Below are 13,351 nucleotides of genomic sequence, written 5' to 3' on the forward strand. Positions count from 1 at the left end.
CTCAGGAAAAGCCTTTCCTGGTTCCATGTCTGTCTCTGTTTGTAAAATGTTGTGGTGGAAAGAGTGGACCATAGCTGCCTTTTATCCTTGACATCTGTAGTGAGTTTGTTCTTCCTTGGATCTCAGTCCTCTCACTAGCTCTGGGGGAGGAAAGGGGAGCTGATGTCCCCATTCTGCAGACAGGTTCACAAAGGCCAGAGAGGGCAGTGATAAGTCCTAGGGCGCAGGGTGGTTTCAGAGTGAGGGCTTGGGGCATTGTTTCACACCTCTGCCTTGAGGCCTCCCCTCTAGGTACCCCTCCCCTGGGCTCAGCAAGAGACGGGGTCCTGGCTCAGTTATTTCTGGGCTCAGCTGGCCCTCAGCCTGGGCAGGGACTCTGGGCCCCCTGCCCAGAGTGGAGCTCAATGCTGCCTCTTGTCTCCCACCCCTGGTTGGCTTGGCCCCCCCGCCCGGATGCTGAGGACACGGCCCAGAGCCCAGTGTTGGCAGAACCTCCATCCTCCTCCCAGCTGCAAGAGGACATGGCAGGACAGGTAGGGCTGGAGCCAGCCCCAGGCAGCTGCTGGAAGTTGGAGGGTAGCTCAGGGGTCCCCTGAGAGGTCCATGATTTGTCCACAGCCCTGGCTTTGGGGCTGGTGTAGACTGGTCCTCAGGTGAAGCACTTAGGCTCTCAAATCTCAGGAGTCATTGGGGGCTCAGCCAGAGTCCCCCCAAGAGGGAGGCACCCCACTCTGTCAGACTCAGCCTTCTTGCGTGGGTGGGAGCTTGAGGCACCCTGATGGAGTTGGGTTGAAACCTTGTGCCCCAGATTCAGTGCTCAGCCAGACCCCTGGGCTAGAAAGCAGGCCAGAGGACTAGAACTCAGGCAGTGGGCCAAAAGGCCTCACTCTCTCTCCTCTTTCCTTTCTAAATGCTCCTCCTACCCTCAAGGAGTCTCAGTTGAGGAGGTGACCTCTTGTTCTCCCTCTTCTGAGTACACAACCAGAGGGAATGGATTGAAATAGCAACCACAGCAGCAGGGATTTAGGGCAGACCAGAAAGAATCCCTCACTCAGTGCTGAACCCCTGGGGTCTCCTATGTCCTAGGATCAGGGCCTAGATAGTCTAGAGCCTGGCTTTTCAGATTTTTTTCATCTGTAGAAGTTTGTTTGTAAAGTAAAATCTTACTCTTACACAGTATTCAAAACTCTAGAAGGTGACGCTCAGGGTGGGTAGACTGGGACCCCAGATCCCTGCCTGTCCTGCCCTCTTCCATTCCATGTTTAAAAACTCAAGGTTAAGTGAATCTTAAGTAATCCTGTGAATTTTAAGTAGTCCCCTAAAGGACCCAAAAATCCCCAGAGAAGGAGACTCCCTTTCCTTTCCAGACTCATCTTCTCTAAGTGGGAAGTTCCTCCTGCAGTCTAACTCAGTGTTTCCCAAACTTGTGTCATTATAAGAATAACAGGTTTCCCTATCCCCTACCTGCAGATTCTGGTTCAGAGGTCTGGAGTACAGGCTAGTAGTCTGCATTTGAACAAGCCCCTCAGGTGAAACTTATGGCCAGGAGAGTATAGGAAGTATGGGTGGGCCTCACTTAAATCCCTGTTGCTGCAGCTGATTCTGCTTAGGTGGCCCCAGAAGGCTGGCCAGTTCCTCTCCTCCTCCAGGCTCTCCTGAAACTCCGGGAACACCTCTTTTTCCTGAGAGAAAGGCAGAGGAGGGTGGGGCACTAGGGACAGCTGAGACCCAAAGAAAGGAGGAAGGAAGTAGTGTAGCCAGAATTGGAAGAAATCCCCAGATTCCTGCTTCACTGCTGCTTTCCGGGGGTGTTTGGGGAGTTGGTCTGTGTCCTCACTGGCAGAGGACATTGAGGGGGGTGGGGAGCAGCTTACACTGGGTGGGACAGAGAGGGGATGATGGGAGAGCCAGACCCTGCCCCAGTCCATTACATTTGCCCACCCCATCAGAGATCAGGTTGGCCAGGAAGCTTCTAGGAAAGGTTGGCTGGTTCCATTCCATTTAAAATGGAGATGGTAGTGGAGATGGCAGGCAAAATGGGTATTGTCATTTTACAGAGGCAAGCTAAACCCAGACTGAGGAGAGGAGAGTGGGACTGGCCTGGGCGGGGCAGTGAGGAGGCGGGACATGGACGCGCAAGAGGACACAATGAGCTGGGCGGAGCAGAGCCAGACTCCCCTTCCAGTGCTCTCCCCAGAGTGCCCCGTGGCAGCCTACTCATCAGTCCCTCCTCACGGCTGGACGAGCTGCGTTAGGGCCCAGGGTGGAGAGGAACCCAAGCCCCTCCTCCCTTCTCCTCGCACGGCCTGGGCATTGGACGCTGAGCACGGCAGAGGCAGCTTCGGCTCTCCTTGACGCTCCCCGGTGGCAGCACACCCGCCCAGCACCCTGGACAGCGCCACACGCTGGGCCTCCCAGTGGCCTCCTCCGTGGCCTCGCTTTGGCTTCTCTGGAGTGGTCCCTTCTCTGATAAAACTGCAACTCTGTTTACTTCCTTGCCTCCTCTCTAAATTCCCACCTCTAAAGCCAGCCCCAGCCCAGTTCTCTCCATTAACCCCAAAGATTCACTTGTCTCTGCCTTCTGGAGCCAGGGTGAGAGAATACAGAAAGGGAGAGGCCAGAGGGCTAGTTGCTCTCAGTCTGGGGTTTTGTCTCCATCACTCACACTGGAAAAGGAAGGGGGGCCTGGTGGGGGCTCTGGACCCTTCCCCAGTTCCTCCCAACCTGGATCTTCCTCAGAGGGCTTTGGTGAATTCTGAAGAGTACAACCAAGACACACAAGAGGTAACAGGGAAGGCAAGAACTGAGGCACGCAAGGGTGCCTGGGGGTCAGGGAAGAGGTGAGTGGGGTGGCTTGGGTGAAACAGGGACCCAGCCTCCAGCCGGAAGAGTCCTGAGGCAATCACTTTGGCCATCCTCCTGCCCCCATACAGGCTGCCCTGGTGCTGGCTCCTCTGGGCTTTAGGCCTCCCAGGCCCCTGCCCTGTCTGACTGACCCCTTCATCTCTCCATCTGCTGCCAGGTCCAGTGGAGTCCCAGGAGCAGCCAGGACGGGTGGACGTGTAGTTGCCATGGATGAGGAGAAGCTCCCTTCTGCACTGCCTGGGGAAGGTGCTGCTGTCTGGGACCCCAGCCTGGAGCCTGAGGCCAAAGGATCTTTTGAGGAGGAGCCCAGGGTCCAGAATGGATTGGCAGCTGGTGAGGGCCTGAACAGCTGCCACAACAGCCCAAAGCATGAGATGAGAAGTACCCCGGTGGGCACTGAGAAGCCCAAAAAGTGCCCAGACATGGCCCTCCATGGCCTCAGCCTTGGCCTCTCCCTCTCCAATGGCCTAACCCTGGGCTCAGACTCGAACATTCTGGAAGATGCAGTGGACTCCAGGCCCTGGAGGGCTGGTGGGCTGGCAGAGGGGGACAATGCCTCCAGGAGTCTCTGCCCAGACACTGACTACCCTCAGCTAGGGTAAGTGGGTGTCTCCAGATGGGGTCCCAACATATTTGGCTAGGCCTAGCAACTCAGCTGCTCTGGTTCTTGATTTTCTCATACCTAAAAAATAGGGATTGCATGCCCATTTTTGAGTGTTCTGTGAGGATAGAGCCATAAGAAGTCTTTCAAAGGAGTCGTCACCATGGGCTGTCTCTATGTAGGGTGGGAGAGCTGAGCTCCCTCCATCCCAGGTTGAGGGTTTAGAGTTTCATGTCCCTTTAAAAATGCCTTTATGTGAAAAGTTATCTAGTCCATCCCTCTGCCTCCTGGAGCTGGAAATCTCCCACATTCTACAATTTACCCTAAATAGGTTTTGTAGGTTAATCCCTCTCAGCTACCCCTCACCTGAGGTTGCCATCAGGAAGTTCTACCAGCAATCTCACTTCAGTTCTACTTTCTGGAGTTACAGCCCCATTTCTATTATCCTCACCAGGAGGTGAAGAGATCTGAGGTTTTGGGGGTGCCAGTTGGACAAGGGAGGTGAGGCTGGTGAGTGTCCAGAAGACCACACGATCTGAGAAGAGAAACTATTCAGAGGTCTTGGTATATACAGATGTAGGCACTGGCCTGAACAAGCAAGTGTGCAATAGGAGTGTGAGTGTGTGCATGGGGACATGCATGTGTATGCCCAGCCTGTGCATTGGCGTGTGCACAGGGTTGTGTGAACATTCACTTGCATGGGCCTGTGTGGTTGTGGATGGTGGTGTTTGTGTGTGCCTGGCCTGTGCATTTATAGGTGCACATTTGGGTCTGTATGCGGGTATGTAGGGATACATGTGCCTAGGTGTAGGTAGAAAAGTGAGTATGTGGGATCAGGTGCCTGTGTGTACTGGGTGTGCCATGGCCATAAGAGAATTTCCATCCAGACAGCCACCTGACTGGCAGTGGGGTGGGCCAGGGGGCTGGGGCTTCTTGGAGCACACCGTTTGTATTTAGGTGGTATATTTATCTGGGACAGATGAAGGTGGGGGCAGATGGAGGTTTAGGAATTGGGCTGATGGCTTCCAAATCCGCTTCAGGGCCACCTCCCAGGCTGTGCAGGTGCATGAGGACGTGGGGGTGGGGTACTGTTCACGGCTCTGACAATGGGACAATATCCCATAAAGGGAGAGCCCTGTCTTGTTCTGATGTCCGCAGTACCCAGCATAGGCCTGGCTGAGGGGCCTTTGCTGGGAAGATTTTGGGTGTGTGCAGTCACGGGAGCCATGCTTTTCTTCCCTCCCCTCTTTCTGCAGGTCAATAGAGGCACCTGTCAGGCACCCTGCCACCTGCCACTGGTTAGACTTCTTCCCTCCTCCCTACTTCAGCTCCCTGGAAGGAGGGGGCCTCATGAGGCTGTAGTCTCAATTCCTGCAAGGGGCTGGGTGTGCAGGGGCAGATGGCCTTGGCCTTTTCCCTCTCAGGCCAGTGTGTTCCTTCAAGAAGCACACTGGGACAGAATCTTAGGCACAGGGGTCCAAGGAGGGAAGGAGCACTTCCCAGCCCTCCAAATACAGATCGGATCTCTTCTAGGTATCAGAGCTGGGATAGGGCAGCAGGGTACAGCCAGGTCCTCAGAGAGAGGATGTGCTTCCTTGTAAATGATGGGTCTTGATTTGTCTGAAAAGGGGCTCAACCTGCTCCTTCCTTTCTGTGTCTCTTCCTCTTCTGTCTCCATGTTTCTGCCTCTCTCGTGCTCTCTTTATCTTGGTTCGTTTCTGTCTCTCTTGTGCTCTTCGTGGAGCCCTGGTGGCACAGTGATTAAAAGCTCGGCTGCTAACCAAAAGGTCCACAGTTTAAATCCACCAGCATCTCCTTGAGAACCCTATGGGGCAGTTCTACTGTGTCCTATAGGGTCGCTATGACTCAGAATGGACTTGATGGCAGTGGGTTTTGTGTTCTTTGTATCTCTCTTCTCTCTCCTTTTTCTCTATTTCTTATTTCTCTTCCCTCCTCTCCTTTTCCCTCTTCTCCCCACCCTCCTCTTTTCTCTCTGTTCTTATCTCTCTTTTTTTTGCTTCTCTCCCCCCTTTCCTGCCTTACCTGTGTGTCTCTCCATAGATAAGAATCCTCCCAGGATACCTCAGCTTATCCATGTAGTGCTCCATTCTACGGGCTGGGGACACATCAGTGAACAAAACAGACCAAAATTCCTCCTCTCATGGAGCTTACGATCCAATGGGGGAGACGGACAATAGACGAGGGAGATAGTAAATAAGTAAATTGCGTGATATACTGGAAGGGAATGAGTGCTTTAAAACGGATAAAGAAGGAAAAAGGAATCACATGTTTGGGGGCAGGTCACAGTTATAAATAGGGTGGCTGGGGCAGACCTTGTTAAGAAGGTGATGAGGAAGGAGGCCTTTAGTCATACAGGTGCCTGAGGGAAGAGTGCTCTGGCCATAGGAAACAGCCCATCCAAAGGCTTCTTTGGAGTCATTTCCGGGCCCTGCAAGAGCTTGGGACATGTGGTTAGGGCCATGGCACCAATAAGAATCTGTTAGTTGAGCCAGGGAGTTATTCCCCAAGATGTACTGAACACCTACTATGCACTGTGTGTGTGTGGGGGGGTGGAGTGGGATGGGGCTTGGGGTACAGATGGTAAACAGATGAACAAATTCAATTGTCCATTCTGACAAGAGCTGGGTAGGATGGAGAATAATGAGGAGGGGTCAGGTGGGGTGGACCTGCCTCTCAGTCACTCTGAGGGGTGACATAAAGACAAGACCTGAGAGCTGAGATGTGGTAAGCTGAGCTAGGAACCTCTCAGGCTATGGGGACAGTGATATTATGACCCTGTGTGACATTAGTTGTGACAAAGAGATAACCACACTGTGGGTCCAAGCTCTGTCTGGCACTTTGAGTCCATTTGTTCTGTTTCTACGGTCGCTTGTCAGACCCCATTGGCCAAAACAGTAAAGCAGATCTAGGGCAAGGCAGATTTCCAGGCAGCCTTGAATGGTGCTGGAGATAAACTTGTAGCAGTTGACTTCTCAGCCACTTGGTGTGGGCCTTGCAAAATGACCAAGCCTTTCTATCCTTCCCTCTCTGAAAGGTATGGCAATGCAGTGTTCCTTGAAGTTGGTGTGGATGACTGTCAGGTGTACAACTTATTTACAGTACTGACAATAATCAGCTGTTCGGCCCTACCCTTAATCAGAGCGATTTTCCATTCCGTAAACTAAAACTCTCTACTCCATAGGCAATAACCTTCCCTTTCTCTCTTCCTCCCACTCCTGGTAACCACTAACAAACTTTGGTCTCCATTAAAAAAAAAAAAAAAAAGAAAGTGAGGTAACCACACTGCTCTGGGAACCCAGAGGGAGCAGCTCCTCCACCAGGCTGGGGGAAGGTGCCTCATGTGTGTTCATTGAGACAAATGCTTATTTGATGCCCAGGTTGGGAACTGAGGAGCAGGGATCATGTCTGCCTTTTTCATTGCTGTCTTCCCAGTACTTAGCCCAGAATTTGGTGCCTAGTGCTTTTGAGTATCAGCTGAAAGAACAAATAAACTGAACACAACCCATGTCTGCTCCCCACCCTCCAGGGAGCACCAGACATGGATTGGTACAGTGACCAGCCTCTGTAATGGGGGACACCCTGGCAGAGTGGTGACTGGGTCCCTGTGTTTCACAGGCTGGGTGGCCCTGGGGAGCCAGATGTGCGAGATGGTTTCAGCGCCACATTTGAGAAGATTGTGGAGTCGGAGCTGCTGCGGGGCACCCAGTATAGCAGCCTCGACTCCCTGGACGTGCTGAGCCTCACAGACGAGAGTGACAGCTGTGTCAGCTTCGAGGCCCCCCTCACGCCCCTCATCCAGCAGCGGGCTCGTGATAGCCCAGAGCCAGGGGCTGGGCTGGGCATTGGGGACATGGAGCCTGAGGGGGACATGGGAGCAGCTGGTGGTGACGGGGAGCTGGGTAGCCCCCTGCGCCGTTCCATCTCCAGCAGCCGCTCCGAGAATGTCCTGAGCCACTTGTCTCTCCCAGTCATGCCCAATGGCTTCCATGAGGATGGACCTCAGGGTCCAGGTGGGGACGAGGATGATGAAGAGGACACAGACAAGTTGCTGAACTCAGCCAGGTGAGGCAGGGCCCAGCTTGGGACCTGGGAGGACTATTGAGCAGGTGGGGAGACTGAGGCCCAGAGGAGACAAAGGAAGTTAGGGTAGTCCAGTGTCCAGAGTCACAAGCCCTCTCTCCAAGACCATCCATCCCTCTGCACTCAGACTTCCTAGCCCTTGGGTACTGAGTTTCCATGCTGCCCTTCCAGGTCCTCACAGTTCACAGGGAGTCAGGCAGCTGTGTTGTGGGCATGTGTAGCATCTGAGGATCTCACCTGAGAGGCTTTTATAAAAGTCTGACCTGATTCCCTCCTGCTGCAGTGGAGCTTCTTTCCTTGCTCTGGCCCCCATATGGGTTTTCAGAGATCAGGGAGACCTTCCAGCCCTCTGTCCATCCTTCCCTCTGCAGTGACCCCAGCCTAAAGGACGGCCTGTCGGACTCAGACTCAGAGCTGAGCAGCTCAGAGGGCCTGGAGCCGGGCAGCACGGACCCACTGACCAATGGGTGCCAGGGGGTCAGCGAAGCTGCTCGCCGGCTGGCACGCCGCCTCTACCACCTCGAGGGCTTCCAGCGCTGCGATGTGGCCCGGCAGCTGGGCAAGAAGTGAGTGCTGCCTCCCACACCAACCCCGAGCAAACCTGGTATCGACCTGAAGGGGGTGTGGATGACTTCTATCAGGGGTGCCTGGTGCTCGGTGGGGAGGGGCTCCCAATGGTCCCCAAGGACCCTCCTTTCACTGCTGTCCTCATTCCTGGCCTCGCCCTAAATCTCGTTTCCTTTCTGGGCTGCTTGGGTGAGGCCACTACTCTCAGGAAGCAGGGGGAGGGTGGTGGGCAGCCCTGCAGGGCTGGGGGAGCAAGGTGTGGGATGTGGTGATGGCAGTGAGGACAGAGCTTTATCTTCATGTTTGTTTTTTTTTTTTTTAACATGTTGCTTTATCTTCTATGTCTCCTGTGAGTAGGAGTGAGATCTCAAGGCTTGATTAGATCAAGGTGGAAATTTCTTTTCTTTTTGGGCAAGAATTCTTCACTATGGTGTTCTTGAAATCTTTTCTTCTCTGGCTTCCGGGACACCACACCCTTACCTCTCTGGCCACTCTTTCTCGGTCTCCTTCACTGACTTGCTCTCCTCAGTCCACCCACAGAGATCTCTTGGGTCCTCTGTCCTGTCTATGCACCCTCCCCACGCATGGGCTCCCCCCTCCTATCTGCTCACTATTAACCGTCTGTGGGCTGATGGCTTTCACATACGTGCATTCAGCCCACCCGTTGTCCTGAGCTCTAGCATCCCCCCCTGGGGGGCCACCCTCCCTATCATGCCCCACACTCACTTCAGTTCCACTTCCTGAGAAATTCTCCCTTCTAATTTCTCTCATCTCTCTCCTCTCCATTTTTCCCATCTCTCTCCCAGACTCCCCAGCCTCCCAGTGGGTCTTTCTAAATAGTTAGAGAGAGTATTCCAAAGTACAGATCTGACCATCTTACTCACCTCCCTCCCTGTCTCAAACACTTCAGAATCAAGTCCAGACCTTTCCATTGGCTCTCAGGCCCTGCTCTCTGCCTCATCTCTTGCTGCCCCCACGCCTGCTCCAGGCTTTGACCACGCTGACCCTGCTGGAAGCTTCTTGGACATGTGCATTTCCTCTTCTGGGCCACCTTGGCACACCCCTGCCCCCTGACCCCATCACTTGGCTGGCCCTTACTCTCCTGCAGGTGTTGGCTGAGACATCACCTCCTTCCTGACCCCTCCAGGCCAAGGTTGAACTGTCAGAGACCAACTGACTAGCCAAAGGAGGCAGCCTAGGGGTTGGGCAGGTCTGGGTGGATGGGCCAGGGTACCCTGGTGCCTACTGCACATACCCCCCATTGTTCTGTCATTTGTGGGCTGTACCCTGATTCTAACAGGACACTATGCTCTCCTGACAGCAACGAGTTCAGCAGGCTGGTGGCTGGAGAGTACCTCAGTTTCTTCGACTTCTCGGGCCTGACTCTGGACCGAGCGCTCAGGTCAGTGGGGCTGGGATGGGGCAGCGTCCACAAGTGGTACAGGCAGTGCACCTGAATTCTCACGCCAGCTGTAGCATACACTTACTGTGAAAACTTGGGCAGGTTTTTTGACCCCTCTGGTGAGGCTGTGAGGAAGGGGTCATAAAAGCAGCAGCCCACCCACTCAGTGAGTGCCAACTATGTAGTTGGTATTGAGGATATAAAGAGGTGGAAATGTAGTCTTGACTCTTTAGGAGAGGAAAGGAAGGAAAGGACTTGCTTATATTGCGCACATCCTGTATGCTAGGTGCTAGAGGTCTTTATACACTTTGCTTACTTCATCCTCAACACCCCTGTCAGGTAGGTGTTATCGTTCTCATTTTTACCTCTCTCTTACCAGAGAGGTAAAGAGACTTCCCCTCAGTTATTGAGAGAGGAAATGGTAAAAATGGGATTTGATCTCAGGTCTTATTAGTGTTTGAACCTGGGGAGTAGACAGCCTGCTTTTCCCCTCAGAAGGGCCAGGTGCAGGCCCCAGGAAGCAGAAGGGTGTGGAATGGGTGGATGGAGCCAGTGTTTAGAGGCCTCTGGTGGCAGGGGCCAGCTCGGGAGACACAGGCCAGGATCCTAGGCCTCCTGGAGGAGGTGATATCTCAGCTAGCACCTGCAGGAGAGTAAGGGCCAGCCAGGTGAGGAGGCCAGACCTTAGACCTTTTAGTGCGTCTCATGTCATTTTTTTTTTTTTAAGTATCCTCCGTTCTTTTTTTCTCTGCTTCAGCAGGGATATTTTCTATTGACTTGCTTTTAGTTCACTTACTCTTTTTTCGGTGCCTAATATGCCATTAAATCCCTTTATTGATTTTTTTTTTTATTTTCTAGACTTTCCATTTTATTTTTTCATAGATTCTAATTCTCTAAGGAATTCCCCGTCTTTTCACTTATTTCTTCCATCTCTCCCTCCATTTCCTTGAACATACTAATCAAAGTTATTTTGAAGTCCTTGCCTGTTAATTTCAGAGTGGGGAGGGGCCCAGCCTACTCAGAGGCACTGAGGACAGAAAGTGCCCATGCTGTCCAGGGTGTGAAGACTGTTTGGGGGTGGCAGTAGGTGGGTGCATGGTTGGAGAGAGAGAAGGGGAGGCTGCGACAGTCAACAAGGGCCATGGTGTGAGGTGCGTAGACATTATTCTGAGGGTTCTGGGGAGCCAGTGATGGGTTTTAAGAGAGGGTGAGTCTTGACTGTATGAAAGACCACTGGGGCATCTGTGGGGGGGATATATTGGGGGTTTGGGGGCTAGACCTGTGTGGAGGCAGTTGCAGGTGCCCTGGGGCATATGATGAGGGCAGAAGAGGAGAAGGGATTGAGCTTGAGGGTAGGGAACAAACAATTGGGACTTGACGACGACTCAGATGTTGAGGGTGAGTGGGAAGGGTAAAGGAGGTTAGCGTTGTACCCAGGGGCCCAGCTGGTGGCACATGGAGGAGGGGAGCTGAGCGGTAGGAGTGGACAGTCTGGGTCTAGCTGTGGAGAAGGGAGTGAGGAGTGGGCATTTACCCTGAGGAAGAGCTGAGGGCTACCTGAGGTTTTCATAAGGCATTGCGCCCTGGAGGGATGGTGAGGGCTGAAGCTCTGAAGCTGGCCAGGCTCCCTGGCCTCCGTGCTTGAGTGGCTATCCTGCAGGCCTGGGCCTCCCTGGGCCCAGCGGACACCTAGGACCCCCGATGCTGGGGTAATGGGGCCCTGGGGTATGCATACATGAGGGAACACCTATTCCGGGTGAGGGGCCAGACTGACTCAGGACTCTGAGAGGCCCCCAGCAGCTTCAAATTACCTTCTAGGGCCTTTCTGAAGGCCTTCCCACTGATGGGGGAGACTCAGGAGCGAGAGCGAGTCCTGACACACTTCTCCCGCCGGTATTGCCAGTGCAACCCCGAGGACAGCACCTCAGAAGGTATGGCTGCCTACCCCACCCCCCAGCCCACCCGCCCCTCCTCCCACCTCTGGTCCACCTGCCACCTCTGTCCTGTTGCTAGGCCCAGGTGGCCTGTCCCTCTGGCATATAGCAGATGCTCAGTAAACATTGAATTACTAAGCTGTGGCACTTGGACTAGGTCTGTCTGCTGGGCATGAGCCCTCCCAAAGATCACGCTCATTGGCATTCCTGGAAATTTCTCTATCTTAGAGATTCAGTCCTTTGGGTCTTCATTCCCCCTGGTCCCCTCTTCCAATGCTGATTCTTGGTATGGTAGGACGCCTGGGGCGGTGGTCTGGCTCAGGGCCCTCTTAGGGACTTGGCTATGGATGAACCTGAGTTCCAGGAACAGGGGAATAGATCATGCAGGGCTGGTGTATCCAGGACCCATTCCTGGGTCTGAGGTTCAAAGTGGCAGGAGTCTGGGCTAGAGCAGGTCCCGGGTAGTCAGGTCCCTTCTGAGAGGGGGAGGGGGTTGGCCCTGAGGTTGGGGAAGGCAAATGACTCCTGCTCTGCAGTGGAATAAGCAGAGAGCATGACCAGACCCTGGGTCTAGCAGAGTGTTTGGCAGGTGACTGGCCACTTCCTGTCTCCAAGGCCTCCGGGCTGGCCTCATCTGGGAGACAGGAGGGTGGCTGGTGATGGGAATGAGCTGGGTCCTCACACTGAGAGTGCCACCCATGGTCTCTGATTTAGATGGGATCCACACGCTCACCTGTGCCCTGATGCTGCTCAACACGGACCTGCACGGACATGTGAGTGGGGGTGGGGGTGGGGCACACCCTCTCACTGACCCACCCTGAGCTGTCCGTGTACCCACCCTTTGCCAGCCCCCTTCCTGAGACCTCCTACTCAGTGACCACTTTTCTTTTAGTAGACCTGGGAGCTGGGCAACTTAGCTTCTGGGCTTGGCCCTGCCCTCAGTTTTTTTTTGCCTGAGACCTGCCTGTGCCCCTGCCCCCAAGCAGGGCAGTGAGGACAGCTGAGACACATGGGAGTTCAGGATGTGCTGAGTAAGATGTGCCCCCTTGTTGTGTCCATGCCAGACACTGCTAAAAGATTGTGCGCTCTTCCCATTCCTTGTGCCACAACCCGAATGTGGCCCCGTCTCAGGACTGTGCCCCAGGCAGCCCCTACTGGTCAAAGGGTGGGTTGCCCTCAAGAGCCATTCTCACCAACCCCACCCACCAGCAGGCAAACAACTGAAGTGCCTGGTGTGAGTGCCTGGGGCTGCGAGGGCTGTGCCTAGTCCAGGCCCCCGGGCAGACTTAGTGCTTGCTTCTCACGGCTCAATAACTCCTTCTTCCTTCTCTGTCTGCTCCGGGGACGTCCTCTTTGGGCTCTCTTGCCCTCCTTCAGGTGGTAAGTGTAGATGGTGGTGTGCATGCCCATGTGTGCCTGGACCTCCATCTCCATGTGACCCTTCTGTGTCCCCCATCATGCCATCTGGCCCCACCTAACCCCTTTCCATCATCATTGCACAACCAAGGTGGCCAGAGCCCCCCACATTGGGTTGGGGATATTTCAGTGACTCATGGGAACCATACACCAGTGTGTCTGATTCTGGGGTTTGTAGGAAAGTCCAGGGAATATGGAGTAGAAGAAAGATCTGGGACAGGCTTGACTTCAGATCCTACTCTTATCTCCACGTGATAGCTGTGTGACCCTGGGCAAGTCACTGGCCCTCTCTGAGTCCCAGGTTCCACATCCGTGAGATGGAAATAATGATTTCCCCTATGACATCAAGGGGAGGATTGTGAGAGGTAATATATAAAATGCCAAGTGTTAATGTCTGGCTTCCTTGAGTTCAAGTAAGAAGACAATAGAAAAGTGACCATTAGGGTTGGAATGGCCATTGGTGGG

At 53.9% G+C, this 13,351-nt stretch overlaps 1 protein-coding gene across 1 annotated transcript in view; it reads left to right on the forward strand.

Annotated features, from left to right (window-relative positions):
• Positions 1-2,960: 2,960 nt before the first annotated feature.
• Positions 2,961-13,351, forward strand: part of PSD2 (pleckstrin and Sec7 domain containing 2) — a 32,017-nt gene continuing 21,626 nt past the window's right edge. The window contains exons 1-6 of the mRNA XM_064276972.1: positions 2,961-3,463; positions 7,103-7,549; positions 7,939-8,133; positions 9,456-9,536; positions 11,355-11,467; positions 12,185-12,243. Coding sequence (XP_064133042.1) covers positions 3,072-3,463; positions 7,103-7,549; positions 7,939-8,133; positions 9,456-9,536; positions 11,355-11,467; positions 12,185-12,243 — 1,287 coding nt within the window. The 5' untranslated portion in view covers positions 2,961-3,071. The remainder of the gene's footprint in view (positions 3,464-7,102; positions 7,550-7,938; positions 8,134-9,455; positions 9,537-11,354; positions 11,468-12,184; positions 12,244-13,351) is intronic.

The sequence above is a fragment of the Loxodonta africana genome, chromosome 2, assembly GCF_030014295.1.
Source record: "Loxodonta africana isolate mLoxAfr1 chromosome 2, mLoxAfr1.hap2, whole genome shotgun sequence".
Lineage (NCBI taxonomy): Eukaryota > Metazoa > Chordata > Mammalia > Proboscidea > Elephantidae > Loxodonta > Loxodonta africana.